Below are 24,382 nucleotides of genomic sequence, written 5' to 3'. Positions count from 1 at the left end.
CATCAAGATGTGTGGGTATGCTTCTACTGAGCATGGTCAAATTCATTTATATTTCAATGACATCAATCAAACTGTGCTCCTGAAAGTAGGTTTTTTTATGTAGGTTTAACATATGTTTCATTTACTGCGCTGTTGTGGTCAAACGGCAGAAGAAGAAAAAAACGTATTGGAAATGTATCTACCACGAAATAGCCTCATTGCAGTAGGGATAGTGTTGAAATCGATAGTTTTTTTTGTTAATTGGCACCCATCACTCATTTCTTTATTTGAATTTTATTGTCAGTTATTTTTGCAAAACGTGCCCTTTGAGCTGCTATCCTTTGAGTGAAATTTTTTTAACATTAACTTTAGATCTCTGCTGCCACCGTGTGGATGTAATAATTAACTACATATCCACAGCTCTATTCTAAGGCGCCTGCAGAAAGGCAGAGCTCTTCAGCTATCAAAGTCCTTGTCTGCAGGGCTGTTGCGGGGGGGGGGGGGGCGAGGACCTATGTGAACCTGACTTGCGAGATCCTGCTCATTAACATGCATCCATCCATTATCCTGCTCACAGGGTTGCGGGGATGCTGAAGCCTATCCCAGCAGTCATTGGGTGGCAGGTGGGGAGACACCCTGGACAGGCCGCCAGGCCATAACAGGGCCCGCCCACGCCCACGCCCACACCCACCTAGGGACAATTTAGTATGGGCGATTCACCTGACCTACATATCTTTGGACTGTGAGAGGAAACCGGAGCCCCCAGAGGAAACCCACGCAGACAACATGCAAACTCCACACAGAGGACGACCCACCAAAGTTGGACGACCCCGGGGCTCGAACCTAGGACCTTCTTGCTGTGACGCGACCGTGCTAACCACTGTGCCACCGTACACGCATGTGTACATGAATCACGGTCACACCCACATAGCTATTGTAGTTCTACTGCACGCATAGTCTCGGTGCAATACACTTCTAACAAGCAGAATAACGCAGCAGCATCATGCACGTGGTCTCAGCGATGACTTTTTGTTATTATCGTCTTTCAAAGAAAAACAATCAACTGTAAAACTATTTGACTTTACGTCATCAAGTCAGCTCAGCTGTCACTGTATTCTGCATGCTGAGGTATGACATCATGTTACAGTTCAATACTTCAGGTCTATAGACTACATTTCATTCAGATTTTAGGTGGTTTTTCAGACCGGGCATCACACGTAGCCTACGGTCACAGTCACCTGCCCCCGCTAGCTCGGGACACCTGCTCAGCCACCACCACATATCTGCAGGAGTTGGCAAATTCATCCAGCGATCCTCACAGCGATTTATGAAATTCTTCCTTCTTTTTAATTTTATCTTTTTCTCAGCACCCCAACTTGTGCTAACGAAATTGGTCGGGCTCTCGTGCAGCCGACATTGTTCCCCCTTCTCCTTCTCCCTCGCGGTGAGCAGCGACATGGAGCACGCACTACGTAAGAACACAATATTGAAAGTGAAAAATCCTGAATAATTTATTAGATTTTTGTTTTCATGGGACTGAATGGAATTGGCACCCAGGAATTTCATTTTAGAAGCATGTTGGCTCGAGAAAGAAATTGTATATTAAAAAACAACTGCAGGATTGCAGGCCAGGGTGCGAGGCCCTGTATGGTTGCCTACTTTGCAGAGCCCTTGCGACGGTTGTGCTTGCCTACAACTTTGTGCTTCTACACTTTTTGTATCCACATTGCCACTATTTTAGGCACAGAATCTCACATGAAGTCGTCATCGATAAAAATGCCATGTCTCTATTTCCTTGTAGACCAAATCTGAGGAGGTGAGCAGCTTGGATCACTGGTCTCCTCTGCAACGAGGGCCGTCTGTGCAGATGTAGGAGTTTATTCCAAGCTGCCTTGTTCACCTGCTGATTTTGAAGATTTCTAAACTATTCAGTGGAATATCTGGCCCTGTGTTTTGGCTGGAATTCATGACTATGGGCACACGGACCTCGGTGGCACACGGTTTAAGACCACTTACTCAGCCGGATGTCCAAACGCTTGTGTAAAATGTGATTACAAAATGTAAATGGCAACTACATGAAGGTTTACTCGCTGCAGTCTCTTCAGTTTCCATCTGGTCTATTCCCACTTATCTTCATCCCGGCACCCTGCCATAGCCACTCTCAGAAAGCCCATTTCTGTGTGTTTGTCTGTATTCGCCCGTTCATATAGTCATCACATATCATGGCTTCATTTGTCTTTGTATAACTTGTATCAGACAATGCGTGCAAGTGTGGCTCTACATCTTGATGACACATTTTCCGCTCAACATCTCCTTGATATACTAACATTACACCAAAACTGCTTGGGATCAGTTTCATACATAGGGCCTGCAGACCTGAACCAGTGTTTGCCATGTTTGACAACAAGGTCAGCGTAATTCCCCCAGTCACCACACTGAGGGCAATCTTGCTGCAGCAATGCAGCAATAAGCACGCTGCCAGCCAGCAGGTGAGTTGAAGATGGCTGACATGTTTTGGATGGTGCTCAGAAAGCTGTCTCCTCTCATATCACACCACAGCACAACCCCACACGGCCGAGCCCGTATCACTCAGCCCAAGTTGCTGGAGAGGGAAGAGAGCAAAAAAGCATGGGCTGACAAAAGGAATAAGCCAGCAAAGCAGGGAAACGGCATGATGAGGCTATGACCTGGCCGTTTTGCAGGAGCGAGAGTCGTTATGTCATCATTATGCATGGATGGTTTAGGGTGTTAAGTGGCGCTGACGAAAAGCCCCGCAGCTGAGACAAAGCTGAACAAGTTGGCGGTGCAAACGGTCAGAAATCAGACCCGGGAGAACCTGCTGTGACCAGGGTGAGAGCTTGAGGCTCTCCAGTTATAGCAATCAAACAAACAATAGTAACGATGAAGTGTGTGTGGGGGGGGGTCTCACTCATGGTAAGGGCAACACATCTACAAGTGTATCGATGGCTGCGTCTCATTTCAAACATCACTCCTTCTCCCACACCACTCCCTCTCCGTGGGCATCTCTGCTTATGGGCAACGGCGTTCCGTGAGTCAGCGAGGCAAGCTAAGTGGCGAGAGCCAGCTGCGGTGTGTGTGTGGTAGCTTGGCGTGACAGGTGGCGTAGGACAGGGGTGCGTGTCACCGGCTGATTAAGGAGGTGTCACGGGGCGGCGTGACTGATGAGCTATCAGGAAGAGCCTCCTCGTCCCCTTTCCACATTAATACCCCTGCCAACCCACCTGCCTGCATGCCCTCCGCCTCATCCACCCCCAGGCCATCGCTTTGTACATCCATCATTCCAACCCTCCACCTATCTGTCTACCCCCCCCCCCCGAATCCTCCATCTAGCGCAGAGGAAAGGTGATGCCACCGGGCAGCTCGCTGGCTAACGCGACTAGGATGAAACTGAGCATAGCAGTGTAACCGTGTCATGTAAGGCGAATCACAGGATCGACCCTCTAATATCTATTTCTCCTCTAAGCTCCACTACAACCCCATCCGCACCCCCCCCCACAAAAAAAAAGAAAAGGAAAGAAAAATATGTGTGCAACACACTGATCCGTGACTCATAAAACAACTGGCAGATGTCAGAGAAGGGGGGGTAGATGGATGCATGTAAATTAGGGCTGGTAGGAAGCGCGGGAGCCAATTGGGAGGGGGATGATATGGAGAAGCAGCCAATGCGCAGCTCTGCATCATGAGTAAAAGAGAGAGAGAGAGAGAGTGAGTGAGTGAGAGAGAGAGAGAAAGTGGGAGCAAGAGAGAGGAGGGAGGAGGGAGGGAGGGGGTGAATCTGAGGCAGTCACTCTGACAGGGAGGATTCCAGCGTGATGCGGCTGGATGCGAGTTGCTCTCCTCCTCCAGCCGGTCTGTGACTCTCGCCTCGGACAAACCTTCTCGCCGCTGGCGCACCTTGTGGCACAGGTCCTGTAGCTCAGCCGCCTCTCAGACCTTTAAAATTGCTGAGGCTGAGCGTCCACCCCCTCCCACCCCCACCCCCCTCCACTCCCCCATTAACTAGGCTATCTGAGTCCAGCGCCAGCGGAGCGGAGCGGGGTCCACCAGAGCTGAGGTGAGGGGGTAAAGCCGAGCAGGACCGGGGAGGGCTGGCTGTAGGGTCTCGCGCGTGCTGGGGCCCATCGGGAAGGAAAACATGAGCGTCCCCATGCTGAAGATCGGGGCGGTGCTCAGCACCATGGCCATGGTGACCAACTGGATGTCCCAGACTCTGCCCTCTCTGGTGGGACTCAACGGGACCACCATCTCCAGAGGGGGGGACCTCTGAGAGGATCGTCAGCGTGCGTAACTACTTTTGCATTTTTTATTTTTTGTCTGTGTGCTCGTCCACACTGTACTTGCATGTAAATACCAACATGTGCATATGGAAAAAAGGAAGGAGAGAGACAGAAAGAACGACAGAGAACAAATGATGACAGAGAGAGAGAGAGAGGGAGACTCAGGAGGAGCATCAGAGAGCAGACAGCGTGGTAGTGAGAGAAAGGATGCATGTGTGCCGGGGAATTCTGGTGTTTGCGTGTGTCAACATAAACAGCAAAGGGGGAAAGAGAGGTCTCGCAGCAGGGCGCGGAAGGGGGGGAAGTGGGGGACAGGGGGGTCTGTCTCAAGAGTGTGTGTTGTCATAGCATTAGAGAAATGATGGGGGAAGACATGCATGTGAGAATAATGATCCCGCCTAGCGTGAATGTTTTGAGAGGTGATTAAGGTATGACGAGGTCGGAGCGGCGAGCCCGCGACTGAGAGCGATGGCGGAGGAGAGGAGAGGGGTGCGAATGAGCGCGGTAGATCATATTCTGCAGGCAGAAGTGTGCTGAGTGATGTTGGGCTTGATCCCATCTGTCAGTCATCGCCCGGATGAGGAGAGGGGGGTTGGAGGTGGGATGGATGGTGTAGCGAATTAGAAGTAATGGGGGGGGGGGTAGATTGGGAGGTCTGGGCTCTGTTTCCGTTACAAATATGTCTTAATCCCCCACCACCACCCCCCCACACACACACACACACTAACACACGCTTTCATCCACAATAGCCCCATTTGCTTCAAAGTCTCATCAGTCCCCTTGATTAAAACGCTCAGAGTTCATCAAGGTGGCACGGGGAAATGCTTTGGAGGAAGTGCTCATTAACTAAATTGCAGCGCGCGCAGCGTGCCTGAAAATGATACTGCATTGTTCATTCGCTTTATTTGACTTGTGTTTCATTTTTGGAATAATAACTTGAACAATTTTGGCACCGTGAAAATGTAAGTTTTTGTGTTTTAGTTTTTTTTTAATGTCACAGACACAAATAGACACGCCTCTGCGCGCACGCGCGCACACACGCACGCACGCGCATCCCCAAATTGAGGCATGCATGCATGCATGCACAGTTATACGCCCTCACACAGGAACACATGCACGCACACACACACACACACACACACACACACACACACACACACACATCCCCAAACTCAGGCACGCATGCAGTTATAAACCCTCACACAGGAACACGTGTGCACATACACGCGAACGCACACGCAAACACAGACACACAAGCATGCAGACAGACAAAAACACATAAACACGCTTAAACACACACGCGTGTGCCTGTCAGTCTTGGTGTACATGTGGGAGATAAAACAGTCACTTGCAGAGATGTCAAGGGGCTGGGGGATGTTTTCTGGGCCATTAGCTGTGGATGATGGCCTCTGCTCCCAGCTTTCATTGCACCTCACCCATTAATAAACACCGTGCTCCGCTGCAATGACTGCACGTACCAGGGGGAATCTTTGTCCATCCGGAAGTACGTGTGTGTGCGCGCGCGTGTGTATGTGTGCGTGCACGTGTTCTGAGTGAGGGTCTATAACTGTGCATGCATGTCTGAATTTGTGTGTGTGTGTGTGTGTGTGTGTGTGCGCGCGCACTTGTTCCTGTGTGAGGGCCTTTAACTGCGCATGCATGCCTGAATTGGGGGCTGTGTGCGCGTGCTCGGGCATAACGACGTCGGGGTAAAGGTCCCTCTGTTTGTGGTAGACTCCATCGCAGGGGTGTCATTAATACAGCGCAGCATTAAAACGTGCGCTGCGCTGCGTCTCGGCTTTGTCTCACGGAGAGGCGCCGGGGTCGAACCGCCGTGTGAGCAACGCGTTAGCCGGGTTGAAATGATGACCTCGTTGGCAGGCCAGGAAACACAACCAGCTACAAGTGCGGTTGGATTTAGACGGATCTGAGCCGGTGTCTTCGGGTTCGACATCATAATAACCACCATCATCATCAATTCTCTCTGGCCATATCAAAGCGGAAGGTGCGCATGAATTATTAATGGCGCCGAAGTCTATAATTGAACAGCGGTAAGAGGAACATGTTAATAAATAGTGGCTTCTCTGAAAGCTGTCTGCAGGATAAACGCCCATAGTAATCAATGAGGAGACGATTATCTCGCTGCCACGTTTTATAACAACCGCTTGTTTTCTTCTTCGAGCCATCGGTAAACTCGTTTAGATCCGAGCTCGTGGCTGGAAGCCGCCCTCGCTATTTCCATTTCAAAAGGCCCGCGTGCCATGAGGTATTACGGCAGTGGACGGGTGATGTCAGAGCAGCGGAGCTAATTACCAGCCGGCGGAGGAGAAGCTGCAGCTTATCTCCACCTTCCATCAAACCCAATGAGCCAGTCTGACAGAAACCGGCAAACATTACACGAGGCGGCCGTGACAGGGGTGGCGTCTACGCTTTAAGTCAAGAGTGTCTTTCTCTCGTGGGGGGGGGCGGGGGGGGGCTATGAAAGATTCATCCAAAACCTTGAAAAGCTTGTCTCCAAGCTCTATCACTATGAATAAGTCATTTGCGCGTGACAGTCTCGGCGGGCGGCAGCCGTGACCCACGAGGCGTTCGGAGCTCGAACCAAACACAGCGGGCGGTCTTGTGACGCGGGGACACCAGCGCGCTTGACAGCCATGCACGGTGGCTCCGAGTCCCAGCAGAGCGCCCTCTTCGTCGCCGTATTGTATATGTCCTGCTTTCTCACAGCTCACAGCTCAAATCAGAGTCTGCTTCACTCGCTCTGGGCCCCACGGCCCCCGACCAGCTGATCCAAACAAGGCAGCTGACAAGAGTTCATGCAGGCCTTTCTGTGACAGCACTCAACCGGATGCTCGGCCACATCTGGAGAGTGCAAATCCATGTTGCTGAACGAGATGGTGGAAGTCAGCACGCCTCAGATCATATGGTACCAGCATGTCTGTACAGCCTTGCCAGGTTAAGCATGTCTACAGTACATCTTTATACCTCTTACTGTTACTCTGTGTGTGTGTGTGTGTGTGCGCGCGCGTGTGTGGTGGTGGGGGGCTTTGTTTGTCTTTGATTGTGCATGTGTGTGTGTGTGCATGTGCATGCACATTTATTTGCATTAGTGTGTGTGTGTGTGGGCCTTGATTTATCTTTGATTGTGCATGTGTGTAGCCTGTGTGTGTGCGTGTATATACACACACGTGTTCCTGTGTGAGGGTCTATAACTGCACGCATGTCTTAATTATGCCGTGCACATTTATTTACATTAGTGTGTGTGCCTTTGTCTTCGATTGTGTTTGTGCGTATGTAGCCTGTGTGTGTGTGTGTGTGTGTGTGTGTGTGTATGTGTGTTCCACAGCGTGTACTATATGCGGATATCGATGAGATGTGTGTGTGTGTTTGAGAGAGAGAGAGAGAGTGTGTGTGTGTGTGTGTGTGTGTGTGTGTGTGTGTGTGTGTGTGTGTGTGTGTGTGTGTGTTCGAGAGAATGGGGGCAGAGAGACAGTGTGTGTGTGTGTATTCCGGGGGGGGAGGTACATGCGGATATCGATGAAAAGTTGACCAACTCAAGTCAACTTGACTTGGAGTTTGTTGAAATAACAGGAAGTCAGTGACGCAGCAAGGTGTAGAGAATATATCTGGCCTTCAGAGGTGGAGCACACAGCGGCAGCTCACCATGAGCCGGGACCTCAGGGGGTCACCGAGCGTCTTTCTATGCCTGCACCTGTAAACTTTATCACAGCCACCGTGCAGTCTCATAAAGATGGCTGTAAGACGGGTCCTCGGCGTGCATGTGATGCTGGGGTCAGATTAAACACTGCTGCAGCGTTTTATTGGGGCACTACACTTTTTTTTACTGTTCTGCCTCATCCTGGGTTCATTCCAGTCCACACCCGGGCAGATGTCCTACTCTGGATCTGAAACGTGAAGTGGATGCGGAGGGCCGGAAAACAGCAGCCAGCCTTCCAATGGAGGTCATCACTTTAATACAGTTTGTCTTGAAAACATTTTCCTTCCTTGGATGATAATGTGCCAGATTGCGCCAAAGCACAACTTGACTCCAGCCTCAGTAGTTTGTGCAATAATTGACTTTTCACATCTTGCATTTGCAAATACGAGCATTAGATTCCAGCCAGCCGTGCCCCGAGGCCCCCGCCCTAATCACTGCTTCGCCCTTCAGGAGCTTTTTCGGATGATGACATATATAAATGGTAAATGGACTGCATTTATAGAGCGCTTTTCTTGTCCAAAAGCCACTCAAAACACTTTGCAGTGCACACCTCACATCCACCCACTCCCACACACACACATTCATACCCTGATGGTGGAGGCTGCCATGCAAGGCACCAACCTGCTCATCAGGAGCAGTTAGGGGTTCAGTGTCTTGCTCAACAACACTTCGACACGCTGTCTGGAGGAGCCGGGGATCAAACTAGCAACCTTCCGATTACTAGGCAACCCGTTCTACCTCCTGAGCGGTGCAGCCCCACATCACTCATACAAACCAGCACGATCGTGCTCACAGAGATTCACAGGTTTACACCAACATTTTTTATTATTATCATTCCCCCCCCCTTTTTACCCCCAATTGTATCCGGCCAATTACCCCAATTAGCCTCCTCCGATACATGTGGAGTCGCCAACCGCTTCTTTCTTTTCACCTGACACTGAGACGTTTCCCCAGGAGGATGTCGCACGTGGGAGGATCCCGTTATTCCCCTCAACCCCCCCCCCCAAACAGGCGACCCGACCGACCAGAGGAGGCGCTAGTGCAGCGACCAGGACACATACCCACATCCGGCTTCCTACCCGCAGACACGGCCAAAGGTGCCTGAAGGGACACCCGACCAAGCCGGAGGAAACACAAGGATTCAAACTGGCGATCCCCGTGTTGGTAGGCAACGGAGTACACCGCCACGCCACCTGGATGAACCCTACAACAACATTTTTTACTCGCCATCCACACTGCCAGTCTCACCAACCTACTTCTGTTTGGTCTCAGACATGATGGGGCCTGGGCACACCCGGCTGACAGCAGAATAGATGACGGCTGCTTTTCACCAGGGCACCCACCGTAGATGTAGTAGCGTTTGACCGGGTCACCACCCGTAGATGTAGTAGCGTTTCGCCGGGTCACCCACCGTTGATGTAGTAGCGTTTCGCCGGGTCACCACCGTAGATGTAGTAGCGTTTCGCCGGGTCACCCACCGTAGATGTAGTAGCGTTTCGCCGGGTCACCCACCGTAGATGTAGTAGCGTTTCGCCGGGTCACCACCGTAGATGTAGTAGCGTTTCGCCGGGTCACCCACCGTAGATGTAGTAGCGTTTCACCGGGTCACCCACCGTAGATGTAGTAGCGTTTCACCGGGTCACCACCGTAGATGTAGTAGCGTTTCGCCGGTCACCACCGTAGATGTAGTAGCGTTTCGCCGGGTCACCCACCGTAGATGTAGTAGCGTTTCACCAGGGCACCACAGTAGTGTTTCACCGGGGCACCCACCGTAGATGTAGTAGTGTTTCACCGGGTCACCCACCGTAGATGTAGTAGCGTTTCACCAGGGCACCACAGTAGTGTTTCACCGGGGCACCCACCGTAGATGTAGTAGCTTTCTCCCAAAAACGGAAAACTGGCTGTCACAGCCGAGCTGTCAAGTACGCCACCATGCTCTGCCCTTAAGTCTCCGACTGGGCTTGAGCAGACCGCCATTGCTAATAGATGTTCCCGCTACGTCTACCGCGAGAGCTACTACCGATAGCAACACCTGTAAAACCATGGAACTTTTTTCCTATCAAGTAAAACACAAAAACAAGTCCCAGCCAGGAAGGGAAAGACAGAGGGACAAAAAACCGGGAATGAAAGACGCGCCTACTTCGACTGTTATCAGTCAGTTAAATGGCCGTTACCAGCCGTCATCGGACCACAGATATGATAGTGTGGGCCTACTCTGCCTCCTCATTGGCTCAGCAGGCCGTTATCAGCGATTCGTTCGTTTGATCACGGCACGTCTCATGGCTGCGTCACGGCACGTGACTGTTTCTGCGTCCACGTCACGTGACTGTTTCTTTGCAGCAAAACTAAACTAACGTTAAATGGCTGACATATCTTCTATTCTCAGTTGAAAATGCAGTATTTTAAGAGTTAGTGCATTTTATTTTCAGAATCTTCGTGGAGTGAAGGGGTTAGGGTTGGGGCTAGGGCTGATGTGAGGGGCAAACCCCGTCCAGGCGACGCCTTCGCGGCGCATAGTGCATTTTCAACCGGGAATAAAAGACATGTCCGCCATTTAACCTTAGTTTGGTTTCGCTGCAAAGTGAACAGTCACGTGGACGCCCGTGCCGTGATCAGAGCCTTGGCCGTGATCAAACGAACGACTCGCTGATAACGGCCGGCTGAGCCAATGAGGAGGTAGAGTTGGCCCATACTCCCGCATATCTATGGCCCGATGACAGCTGATAACGGCCATTCGGTGCCTTACAATGAAAGCGCGTTTTCAAAAAGCCCCCAGCTGCAAAAGTGGTTTGAAAGACAAACCCGGTCCCGCCCCTCCTGTTGCGGTGACGCAGATGGGAGTGAGCGGGGAGCAGGTGACCCGGCGAGCGTGAGGAGACGGTGGAGGGGTGGCGGCCAGCAGGAGTCGAACATAGCAGGAGGTTTCAAGCGGGGGGGAGGGGGGATGTTGCAGGGGGGATGGAGGGGGGGCAGAACAGAGAAACATATGATGAGTTTATGAGTCACGTTACTGGCCGGCAGCTATGCAGCGCTGTTTGCACTAATCCGTTTTCTCTCCGGGTGGACCGGGCGGCCAGCGGCGGGAGTCTTCATTAAGTTTATTCTAAAGATGTGGCAGCTGGTCTGTGCACCGAGAGCCGAGCAACTGCTGATTTCAAAATGAGTGCACGTGTGTGTGTGTGTGTGTGTGTGTGTGTGTGTGTGTGTGTGTGTGTGTGTGTGTGTGTGTGTGTGTGTACCTATGTGTGGCTCCGTTATGACAAAGCTACACAATAAAGGAAATGAGAGCTGATCTTGTGGCCTGTACCATGGATGGAGTGGAGCTCTTTCTGTCTGAGGCGAGCAGGGACAGATGTTCCTGCTTCTCCTTGTAAATGTGTCATGGAGGCAGCATATAAGGGAGGCAACGCCTGGCTGGCAGCACCCATCACTCTGTAAAAAGAGAGCGAGAGCAAAAGAGAGAGAGAGAGAGAGAGAGAGAGAGAGAGAGAGAGAGAGAGAGAGAGAGAGAGAGAGAGAGAGAGAGAGAGGAGTGTGGTGGGGTGGTGGAGAATGTGATAGATACATAGAGAGAGACGGGTAGAAAAATACCAAGAGAGCCACGATAGAGAAAGCTGGCATTGAAGTTAGAGAACGTGGGGATCGAAGAGAGAGAGAGAGAGATGGAGAGAGAGAGAGAGAGAGAGAGAGAGAGAGAGAGAGAGAGAGAGAGAGAGAGAGAGAGAGAGAGAGAGAGAGAGAGAGAGAGAGAGAAGTGTGCACAGCATTTTTTCTCAACCTCACTTTCAAACCATCTACAGGCTCTACAGACCCACTGGCAGTAACATCCATCTTAAAAAAAAACAACATGACTATCATGGCCACTGAACTCTCTCTCTTTCTCTCCCTCTCTCTCTCTCCCTCTCTCTCTCCCTCTCCCTCTCTCTCTTTCAACACTTTGTTAGACCACCCAACACTGTCTCAGCTGTCCGTCCTCCATGGCGATTCAGCATCTCAAACACCACTGAGCTTTCTGTACGTATCGTGGCAGCCTCCTCTCTCTCTCTCCCGCATGAAGGTGGGCCCTGCTCGCCCCCTTATGCGTGCTGCTTATGAACGTTGCAATAGACTTCCTGTCATGCTCATAAAGCAGAAGCTACCGATTTATGATCTCATTTAGGTCTTGCTGTACGGCGGCCGGCACCAGGGCCTGACGAAACAGCAGAGAAAGTCAGTCCTGGAGGCCAGATTCTGCAGGCACACCGGCCCTGCAGGCTCACCGTCCCCGCAGGCTCACCGGCCCCCGCAGGCACACCGTCCCCGCAGGCTCACCAGCCCTGCAGGCTCACCGGCCCCGCAGGCACACCGGCCCCGCAGGCTCACCGGCCCGCAGGCACACCGGCCCTGCAGGCTCACCGCCCTGACATTAACAGGCTGATTTGGCTAATAGTCTTCTGCGAAGGCAGGGCACGCCTCTTGGCGCTGTGGAGGAGAGCTCTGTTTGTGTTGGTAGGTCTAGCGGTACTCTTCTCATTAGCTGTACGAGATAAATCCATTTTGTTATTGTTGCGAAGTATTGGAAATCACATATGACCATTTAGTGCGCGTAGAGAAATCGAAATATCTATCCTCAGCAGCGTGTGCAGGAGAATTTAAAGAGTGTTTTCTTTCTAATTTATAGAGATGGTCGCTAGTTGTTCAGTTGTTCAGGATGGATCGATTTTCATCTAGCGAGGAGCAGAGGCTCTGCTCTCTCCTGTGTCCCATAGTTTGCCTCCTTTGCCTCCTTTCTTAGCAGGCGTTACGGGTGACGTCATTCAGCGCCGTGACCGGGCTCGTCTCCACCATTTTGAAGTAACCGAGGGAAATGTCCCCCCCTCTCGGTGAAATCACGTCCCTTTCCCTGTCTTTCCAGCCAGGCTCTCAGCCCTCCCGCCCTCCCGCCCGCCTATCAGCATCTTTCTCTCGTGTCAGTTCGTGTATAGCAGGATGGCGGGGTTGTGGTTAAACTAATGACACGCTGGGTCGTTGGGGTTGCAAACGGCCGGGCTGTCAGCGGCGATGCCTTGGAAGTAGAGGACCCCTGGGGCTGTGTATTTGAAGGGGGCAAGTCAGACGATTTAAGAATAATTCAATTTTCATTTCACCGACTTAAGCCCCATTGATTCTTAATCCCCTCCCCTAACTCCAATCCCCTGTTGTTTCTTATTGCCGCTGTCGTCTCCTTAATGGGCTTTTGCATGGCAGCCGTGAGTGTGACAGCCTCAAATCTGCTACTTAAATATTCCGTTTCATCCGCCATGTCTAATGGAGGCATTTCTGGGAGGCTTCTTCCCCTCCGAAACCGCCGTCTGCGTCCGGGAAGCGGAGGATTAGCCCCCCGGACCCCGGAGCGCGAGCTAAGCGGCAGCCCTATAGCGAGACGCTCGGCCTGTCTCATCGCCCAGGATGGGAAGGCAGCACCCTCGGCTATGACCTCCCGCCAGCACCCCCAGAGTGGAAACCACTTCCCATGCGACCCAGCAGGACAACGCACGCCGACCCAAATCACGTGACGAGATTTGAGTCGCCGTACTGAGGTGATATTTGTGCGCTGCCGAAAATGGATGGTATGTTAGATGAGCCACCCCCTCTCTGATGAGAAAGAAACTTGATGAGAATCATGTAAAAAAAAAAAGCGTTGGCGGTCTATTCCGTTGCCTACCAACATGGGGGTCGACGGTTCGAATCCCCGTGTTGCCTCCGGCTTGGTCGGGCGTCCCCACAGACACAATTGGCCGTGTCTGCGAGTGGGAAGCCGGATGTGGGTATATGTTCTGATCGCTGTACTAGCGCCGCCTCTGGTCGGTCGGGGCGCCTGTTCAGGGGGGGGGGGGTAGCGTGATCCTCCCACGTGCTTACGTCTCCTCGGTGAAACTCCTCACTGCCAGGTGAAAAGAAGCGGCTGGTGACTCCACATGTATCGGAGGAGGCATGTGGTAGTCTGCAGCCCTCCCCGGATCGGCAGAGGGGGTGGAGTAGCGACCAGGACGGCTCAGAGGACTGGGGTAATTGGCTGGATGCAATATAATTGGAGAGATAAAGGGGAGGGGGTCTAAACTAAAACACTGCTGAGAAACACGTAAACCACAAAGAGAAAAAAAGAAAAGACCAGACGCTAACGAGGGACAATACAAAGATATGTTTGCAAGCAGATGCTGAGCAAACAGCAAAACATAATTACATCTCAGAGCTACCCCTGCCCTCCCATCTGCAACCCATCTGCAAACTGCCATTATATAGATTAGTGCAGAGAATGGATATGTGGGTGGTAATGAAATCGAGGCTGACTCAAATAAGCTCTTTATTTCAACCCAACATTTATAAAATATTAATTAAGCGAGGAGATGTGTTGCTGCTGGTAAAACACATAAAGAGCACAGCGTGGATTTAAACACACGGAGGATGAAAGAAGCATGTATTATATTACAACCGACACACTTCCAATATTGCTTTTTGAAATTGGAAATTTGGCACATTGCTGCCCTTGTGCATTTTTAATGAGGCCAGTGTGACTCCAACTATGGCTGACATTCAAGCTGATAGAAATATAAAATATTGATGCGCACTTCTGCATCTATTACCCAGGAATGTTTTCAAACCCAAGTGAGTATCTGGTGCGTGGGCAGACATCCTCCACATGCATGAATGAGGTAATGCATGGCATGAAGATGCAAATCTCTTCACAGTAACTATCTCAACTGCGGTATGAGGCAACGCATTCTCCATCTTTTAACACAGTGGTGGTTAGCAGCCATGATGGGGGAGATGGCAACCTGCAGCCCCCAACCCCTCCCGTGGTAGCTACTGCAGGAGTCCTACCATACTGCATCCACCTGGCGTTGGCACAATAGGTTTTCCCATAACACCCTTCTTCTGGACCTCCATGTCCCAAAACACATGAGGCATGACAGGGAACGTAATTGCACACATTCAAATGCGCGCGCGCGCGCGCACCAACCCTCTCATCTCTGTACAAATCGATATACAAATGTATGCACACATATACACACCCACAGACACAAACACACACAGACACCCACGCACATTCACACACACACACACATGCACGCACACACACACACACACACCAACCCTCTCATCTCTGTACAAATCGATGTACAAATGTATGCACACATATACACACCCACAGACACAAACACACACAGACACCCACGCACATTCACACATGCACACACACATGCACGCACACACACACACACCCTCTCATCTCTGTACAAATCGATGTACAAATGTATGCACACACCAACACATACACACACCCACAGACACACACAGACACACACGCATATTCACAAACAAACACACACACATATTCACAAACACACACACACATGCACGCACGCACACACACGCCCATGCACACACACACACACACACACAAACTTGAGCCTTGCCCTTAACAAGGTTTGTATTTTTCTCCCTATAAGTCTACTTGCTCTAATGCAAAGAGCACTGATTGATTGATTGATTGATTGATTGATTGATTGATTGATTGATTGATTGATTGATTGATTGATATGTATGGATACGTGTACATACAGTGTCCTTAAACAAACACAGAGGGCTGCATGCAGAAAGTGAAACCCGGAACTTCAGGCACGCGTGCACCCTGATAAATCAGAAGTCCTGACATTGGCTGAGAGACACGCAGAAAAGCAGGGGAAGAGAATCTCTCCGCAGGCAGTGGTGAAATCAAATCGACAGTCAGACGTGGCGGAGAGAGAAACTGGAAGAGTTTCAGCTTTGGAAAGTTCCTCTTTTGTTTTGTCTTCTCGTCAACCGGCTCAGACAGGCAGGCGCTGGCCTCTGCAGACTTCTGTCATCCCTCCACCCTTAAGAGCCCTGTGATGCCGAACGGCTTTAGAGGAGCGCGCCTAATGATGAGACGCTGCAGACCGACATGAAAACACTGCTCACGTCACTGCAGAGGCTGAAGCAACCGAGACAGTCATACCTTTCAATAACAAAGATAACGGGCTGCTAATTAGGCCTGAAACACCGATCACTTTCACCAGATGTTGCCTCTGTCCATAGCGTATACTCCAGTCATGCTGGGGCATTGCCACTAATGTGACAAGCATGAATCATGGAAAAGTAAAGGAAATGGAAAATTACACCCTCGGTGGATTATCACGCCAACACGGAGATCGGCGGTTCGAGTCCCCGTGTTACCACCGACATGGTCGGGCGTCCCTACAGACACAATTGGCCGTGTGGCCATGTCTGCGGGTGGGAAGTCTGATGAGGATGTGTCCTGGTCGCTGCACTAGCGCCTCCTCTGGTCGGTCGGGGAGCCTGTTCAGGGGGAAGGGGGAACTGGGGGAGTAGCGTGATCATCCCACGCGCTACCCTCCCACCTCCCCCTGGCGAAATTCCTCACTGTCAGGTGAAAAGAAGCGGCTGGCGACTCCACATGTATGGGAGGAGGCATGCGGTAGGCTGCAGCCCTCCCCGGATCGGCAGAGGGGTCGGAGCAGCGACCGGGACGGCTCGAAAGAGTGGGGTAATTGGCCAAGTACAACTGGGGAGAAAAAAAGGGGAGAAATTGAAAAAACAATCACAAAAGACAAAGTGGCACTTGTGAGGACAGAATAGTGCGACCAGTGCTGTTGTTGCGGTCGATGGGAAGCTGCATATTGCATGTTACAGCTGTTTTCTGCCACGGGAGCTCCCGCAGCTCTAGTCCGCTGCTTGCCCCGTCTCATTTAGACAGATTCTGGCAGCTTGCTTTAAAATTTGCTCCTAACGAGATCACGAGAATAAAAGAGAGAAAGAGAGCGCAAGAGAGAGGGGGGGGTGAGCAGAGAGAGTGTGGGTGGGGTTGGATGTCAGGAGATTGGCAGGAGTGACGAGATGTGACAGTGAGCACATTGCCTCGCAGGGCGGCTGCTGCTGCTTTGCACTCCAATCACACGGTCCCCTCTGTCCCTCCAGACGTTTTAATCTGATCCCCGAGCCCGCCCGGAGGAGACGCGCGCGCCGCGCAGCGCTGCTCGAGGCACGGAGAAGGCTCAGGGTGAAGAGCAGTGGGGGGCAATGAGAAGCCGGGGGACCTCTATTTCCTGGTCTTTTCCCCTTCACTTAGGGGGATGGCCCTTTAACTTCATCACTGGAACGACTGCTTCCAATCTCATGACAATTTACTTTATATTCTATAATAGTGTGTGTGTGTGTGTGTGCGTGCGTGTGTGCGTGCGTGTGTGTGCTGCACACTCGTGTGCCTGCATGTGTTGGTCCTGTCTCGCACACACAAGCTGCCAAGCTGTGTATCTATATGTGTACGTGCGTGCGTGTGTGCGCGCGTACATATGCACACGCAGTGTTGAGGAGGAGGAGTGTGCAATCTGTGAGGAGTTCATGTAGGTAAGGGTCAACATGTTCGTGTGTGTGCGTGTGTGTGTGTGTGTGTGTGTGTGTGTGTGTGTGTGCACATGTGCGTGCAAATTTGCACGCGCGCAGCACTACTTCTGATTGGGAAAGTAGGAAAGAGAGACATCCATCCTCTCAGCCTCGGCCCTCCTCCACTGGTAAAGAGCGGCGTTATCGATCCCGCACGGCTGCATTTCCTCTGTGTGTCTAAACTTATTAAATGCTGGGCTTCCAGACAGGCCTGCCAGATCCCCCCATCCCCCCTCCCCCCATGTAATATCAATTTTTCTCTCATCCTGCTCCCTCTTTCTGTGTCTTTTTTTTTCATCCTCCTGCAAACCTCTTTCTCCACGTCTGCAGAGAAATTGTCTTTTTCATTTCTCGATACTTTCCCGCCGGTGTCCCTCGTCTTCTCGCCCCCTGCCCCCCCTCTCTCTTTTATTTTCTCTTCTGCCCTCTCATCTGTCCCAACACCCCATCCTCACTACCGCTTTTCTCTGCCTCTGCATCCATGCCCGCGTCTCTCTGTCTGTCTGTCCGTGTCAGTGTCTTTCGCCTTGCCTGGCTCTGTCTGTCTGTCTGTCTGTCTGTCTGTCTGTCTGTCTGTCCTTTCTATCTCTGGCTGATGTTAAAACTGGACAAGGACTGATTTTGGGTAGTAGACAAATCAATTGCCGGTCATTGCCTCTGGGAGAAGAGCAGTTTCTGGCAGAGTCGCAGCAGAGCTTGCCAGTGAGAAACAATGACTCTGCAACTAACCACCACTGACAGAATGAGCACGACCAAACCAGGCAGTGGACCCCCCCCATCCTCACCCCCCTCACCCCCACCCCCACCCTGCAGCCCCAAAAACAATTGCTAGAATACTTTCAAGTCATAAATAATGAAGTCACTGAAAAACAATTTAATAGCTGTGCTACATTTTTCCCAGATTGATGGCGACGCTTGCATCACCTCTTCATAAACTACAGCAACAGCAGACAACGGCCCCGGGTCGGGTCGCGCGTGCACGGCTGGTCTACATGATGTGTTTTTCCCTGTGTCTGCAGGCCTTGTACCCGAGCCCGGAGGAGGGCTGGCAGATCTACAGCTCGGCACAGGACGCAGATGGGAAGTGTATCTGCACTGTGGTCGCGCCAGCGCAGAACATGTGTAACCGCGACCCACGCAGCAGGCAGCTCCGCCAGCTCATGGAAAAGGTGACGGCTGTCAATAACACGCTCGCTCTGAGTCACTCACACCCAATCACGACACACGCACACGCAGAGACGGTCCCGCACATGCACACAAACACAAACGCTAACACGCGAGCGTCCGGGTAGCGGAGCCGTCTCCTCCGTTGCCTACCAACACGGGGATCGCTGGTTCGAATCCCCGTGTTACTTCCGGCTTGGTCGGATGTGTATCGGAGGAGGCATGTGGTAGTCTGCAGCCTTCCCCGGATCGTCAGAGGAGGTGGAGCAGCGACTGGGACGGCTCGGAAGGGTGGGGTAATTGGGGGATACAATTGGGGAGAAAAAAGAGGGGGGGGGGATTAATCACACACACACACACACACACACACACGCACTGCTCTATCCCTATGTCTGTCATCTTTTGATCAAAGGTCTGAAAGCAGGCTGAATAAATGACATGTGGGTCCCAGGGTGGTGCAATACCAAATGTAAATGGGGCTTTTTCCACCAGTAGAAACCCAGAGTATCTTTCACCTCGAGAGAGTTTCGAGCACCGCCCCCCACCCCAACACCTTACTCCCTTTCCACTGTTGATTTCACCGGCGTACAAATGTATGCGCACACCAACACATGCACGCACATACACACACCCACAGACACAAACACACACAGACACACACGCACATTCACACACACTCGCACACATGCACGTACACACACACACACACACAAACACAGAGACACACAAGCACATTCTCACACACACACACACACACACACACACACACACCCGCACACATGCACATACATACACACACACACACAAACACAGAGACACACAAGCACATTCACACACACACACACCCGCACACACGCACGTACAAACACGCACATATGCACACACGCACCAACACATGCGCATACACACACCCACAGACACAAACACACACACGCACATTCACACGTGCGCGCGCACACGCACACACACACGACGGTGACAATGAAGTGTGTTAATGCTGTATCTGGCTGCTCCTTTCACATACAGGCTGCTCGGTGAACAACCCGCTTTCTCGCTTTATCTGGCGCGCGCTTGATCAGCCGTGCAGATGAGAGCTCGTGCAGATGAGAGCTCGCGCTGTGATCAGGAGGCTGCGCTCTTTGTTCATTAGGCTGCTGTCTTCTGAATAAAGAGTGGCTGAAAGGGAATTAAACATAAATCACCTCGGGGGGGGGGCAAAGTTCTAAATTTACCCACGAGATTGGATTTACCGAGCCTTAGCTGAGCAGTTTTCCAATTGTTCAAATGAATTTGTTAAATTTAAATTTTAAAAAAGTAAAAAGAACAAGCAGAATCAGTAAAATGTGCATGCTTGGCCGTTCAAACACGAGTCCCATTTACCAAGTAACAACAAATCCATTCACTTACACACAACCGGAAAATGAGTTAAGTGTTTTGTTTTTGTTTTTTTGTTTTTGGAACGTATAAAGTAACAAAATAGGTAAACTATATATGTGAAACTCACACAAACCCACACCCTTACTAGCAAACGCACGTGCTCAACAATGTAGCTGCAAGCCAATTAGGGAATTTTCCTATAAGGGTTATTTAGTTTATCTTTTCATATCTTAATCTTTGACGCCATTTACATGCGACGTCACTAAAATGCATCTTGGGCTACGAGAGAGCATCACATCCTGTTGATTGGCATGGAAATCCAGGGCTCCATGCATCTGAGATGTATTGGGGGGCGGGGGGGCGGATTGCAATGGTTTTGCTGAAACCACTTTGGTTGGGTGATGGTCCATTCTACAGGCGACATGCCCCCCCCCCTCCTTGCGGGTGGTGGTATAGTAGACAACATCCAGCAAGAGGACTGTTCGCAAACCGAGGTTCTACCTGGCTTCTGATTAAGGTCTGAATGCAGGCTGAATACATGACATGTGGGTACCAGGGCCGTGCAATACCAAATGGCAATGGGACTTTTTTACCGAGAGATACCCAGAGTACCTTTCACCTAAACAGAGAGTGTCGAGCAACTCCCCCCCACACACACCTTACTCCTTTTCCATCTCTCTCTCTCTCTCTCTCTCTCTCTCTCTCTCTCTCTCTCTCTCTCTCTCTCTCTCTCTCTCTCTCTCTCTCTCTCTCTCTCTCTCTCTCTCTCTCTCTCTCTCTCTCTCTCTCTCTCTCATCTTGAGCTGCTGCTTACTTCTCCCACCTCCTTCCACCTGTTTCAGTCTTTGCCATGCTGGAAGAGCAGACAGCATTTCCTGTGGCCCGGGCCACAGGACACATACCCACACAGAGGCCGCTCCTCTCGTCTCTGCGTCCATTGAACAGCAGGGCTCCTCCTTGGGCTGGACTGACAGCAGGAGCACTCTGCCTGCTTGCTGTGCATTCACAGTATTGATATGGCATTGAAGGGTGCAGGGGGGGGGGGGGGTGCAAGAGCTAGAGTGGCAGACGCAGGGAGCAGGGGAAAGGGGGTCACGTCCCGGTAGCATAGCGGTCTATTCTGTAGCCTACCAACACAGGGGTCGTCGGTTCGAACCCCCACGTTACCTCCAGCTTGGTCAGGCGTCCCTACAGACACAGTTGGTCGTGTCTGTGGGTGGGAAGATGGATGAGGGTATGTCTCCTGGTTGCTGCACTAGCGCCTCCTCTGGTCGGACGGGGCACCTGTTTTGGGGGGGGTGACTGGGGGGAATAGCGTGATCCTCCCACGCACTACGTCCCCCTCACAGTCAGGAGAAAAGAAGCGGCTGGTGACTGACTCCACATGTATGGGAGGAGGCATGTGGTAGTCTGCAGCCCTCCCCGGGTCGGCAGAGGGGGTGGAGCGGCGACCGGGACAGCTCAGAAGAGTGGGGTAATTGGCCGAGTACAATTGGGGAGAAAAAGGAGGGGGGGAGGGCGGGTCAAAGGGAGGTGGAGGGTCTGACATTGATGTGCTGCTGCTCGGGGGAGGTGGGGGTAAAATTGAGGTTAAAAGTGAGATGCTGGATGAGCCACGAGGCCCTCGGTGGATTAAGGAGAAACCCCCACAGCATATTGTGTTCATTCTCACTGCAGCTTGCCTTCCTCCCGCCAGTCAGTGGTCCACTGGCGTCTCACACGCGTGTTCGCACACACACACAACTCCACACGCATGTACACAAGCCCTGCACCCTGCACCCTGCACCCTGCACCCTGCACAGTGGGGGAGAACACGCGGTCATGGTCTGTGTTGTGTGTGCATGTGTGCATGCATGTGTGTATTTAAACAGAATGAGTGTATTTGTGGAGTATCCATGCGTGCTTTTATGATAATGAGCGCACACACGTGTGTGATTTTGTGTGTTCTGTGTGTCTCACATTCACATGCAGAATAATTCATCATTCATTATACATGCAATCAGACTGCAGTTTCCAGATGAACTGTCTGCCTGCATGCTCAAGTGACCTGATTAAGGTGTGCCTTTACACCACACATAGTCAGTTAAGCCGTTCACATGGCTGATATTTTACTTTTTACGACATCATTAAAAGCTTTAAACCATCACTTTCTAACCACGCCACATGTTGTGGGAGAGTCTGTTCTGACTTGGTGGGTTACATGAGTCGTTTTGGTTCTGATTGGGCTGCTATTTTCATTACTCATGGGGTGTTAGGTGGCGGCACGGCACGGTGGCGCAGAGTTAGCACGGTCGCCTCACAGCAAGAAGGTCCTGGGTTCGAGCCCCGGGGTAGTCCAACCTTGGTGGGTCATCCCGGGTCATCCGCTGTGTGGAGTTTGCATGTTCTCCCCATGTCTGCGTGGGTTTCCTCCCACAGTCCAAAGACATGTAGGTCAGGTGAATTGGCCGTACAAAATTGTCCCTAGGTATAAAAGTGTGTGTGTGTGTGTGTGTGTGTGTGTGTGTGTGTGTGTGTGTGTGTGTGTGTGTGTGTGTGTGTGTGTGTGTGTGTGTGATGGCCTGCTGGGATAGGCTCCAGCATCCTGGCGAGCAGGATAAGCGGTTCAGATAATGGGTGGATGGATGGGGTATTGGGCTCTATGAAAGCACCACTAATAGTTGTGACAAGGCTTGAGTACTCTGGCAGGAGGACACACTTAGCAACTGAAATCCAAACTTGTGAAAGAATTTTTAACAGGAAAGTACAGCGGAGACTCGGCACTCTGCCTGTTTAAATTCTCTTTTATTGGGACAGCCCACCGTCTTTACTTCTGCCCTGCACAGGAGGCTGACAGCAACAGGGCCAAGCAGTTTTTACAGAGCGATATACACACCATGAGAAATGAGTTCACGCGCGCAGCGCACACACACACACACACACACACACACACACAGTAGATGCTAGCTTACATATACCCATATGCAACCATGTACAGATGCACACACACACATTAGCTGAGTTGGCCACTCTATGTGGTTCTGCAGCTCAGCACATAAAGCATGCAGGCATGCATGGACATGAGGATCAGTTGTTGTTCAACAAAACATGAGCGTGGGCAGGATGCGTGATCTGCAGCTGATCGGCAACTTTAGCTGTGGAATAATCGTTGGTGGGCGGCACGGTGGGCGCAGTGGTTAGCGCGGTCGCATCACAGCAAGAAGGTCCTGGGTTCGAGCCCCAGGGTAGTCCAACCTTGGGGGTCATCCCGGGTCGTCCTCTGTGTGGAGTTTGCATGTTCTCCCCATGTCTGTGTGGGTTTCCTCGGGGGGGAGGGGGGGACTCTGGTTTCCTCCCGCAGTCCAAAGACATGTAGGTCAGGTGAATCGGCCGTACTAAATTGTCCCTAGGTGTGTGTATGTGTGTGTGTGTGTGTGTGTGTGTGTGTGTGTGTGTGTGTGTGTGTGTGTGTGTGTGTGTGTGTCGGCCCTGTGATGGCCTGGCGGCCAGGGTGTCTCCCCACCTGCCGCCCAATGACTGCTGGGATAGGCTCCAGCATCCCGCGACCCTGCGAGCAGGATGGACGGTTTGGATAACGATGGATGGATGGATGGATGGATGGATGGATGGATGGATGGATGGATGGATGGATGGATGGATGGATGGATGGATGGATGGATGGATGGATGGATGGATGGATGGATGGATGGATGGATGGATGGATGGATGGATGGATAATCGTTGGCGGCAGATGTGGTGGTTCGGTTCCAGCATCACCCAGAGTGCTGACCTCCTGGGCCTGTCATGCTGTACAGTCTCCAGAGTTTACAGAGCATGGTGGGGACAATAAGAAACACCCGATAAGGGGCAGTTCTGTGGGTGAAAACACCTTGTTAATGAGAAGGGTGAGACGAGAATGGCCAGGCTCGTTCAAGCTGAAAAGGAGGGCCACGAATACCGGAATAACCCCTCTTTACACTGGCAGCCTGCAGGAAGACCTCTCTGAATGCACACCGCACTGAAGCTTGAAGCAGATTGGTAACAACAGCAGAAGATGACACCAAGTTTCACTCCTGTCGGTCAAGAACAGGAAGACGAGGCTACGGTGGACACAGGTTCGCCAGAACTGGACAACTAACAATTGGGACAATGTCACCTGGTCTCACGAATTGGGACGTCTGCTGTGCCATGCAGATGATGGAGTCAGAATTTGCTGTAAATAGTAAGCATCCGTCTTGCCTTGTGTCTGTGGTGCAGGCCGGTGGTGGTGTATTGATGTGGGGAAGGCTTTCTTGGCAAACCCCAGGCCCTCTGAAACCAGCCGAGGATCACTTGAACGCCACCGTTCACCCGAGCGTTGTGGTTGACGTGTGCGTCCAGTCTCCTCTCCTCCAAGTGGCTACTTCCAGTGCCGAAGAGCAGGCAT

General features: G+C 51.6%; 1 protein-coding gene across 1 annotated transcript in view; it reads left to right on the top strand.

The window, feature by feature from the left end:
• Positions 1-4,135: 4,135 nt before the first annotated feature.
• olfm2a (olfactomedin 2a) overlaps positions 4,136-24,382 on the top strand; it is a 32,175-nt gene continuing 11,928 nt past the window's right edge. The window contains 3 exon segments of the mRNA XM_056288054.1: positions 4,136-4,249; positions 4,251-4,280; positions 18,456-18,605. Coding sequence (XP_056144029.1) covers positions 4,136-4,249; positions 4,251-4,280; positions 18,456-18,605 — 294 coding nt within the window.

Source organism: Lampris incognitus, chromosome 10, assembly GCF_029633865.1.
Source record: "Lampris incognitus isolate fLamInc1 chromosome 10, fLamInc1.hap2, whole genome shotgun sequence".
Taxonomy (NCBI): Eukaryota; Metazoa; Chordata; class Actinopteri; order Lampriformes; family Lampridae; genus Lampris; species Lampris incognitus.
Note: the sequence above shows the minus strand (reverse complement) of the source record. Positions and strands in the feature narration are given on the sequence as shown.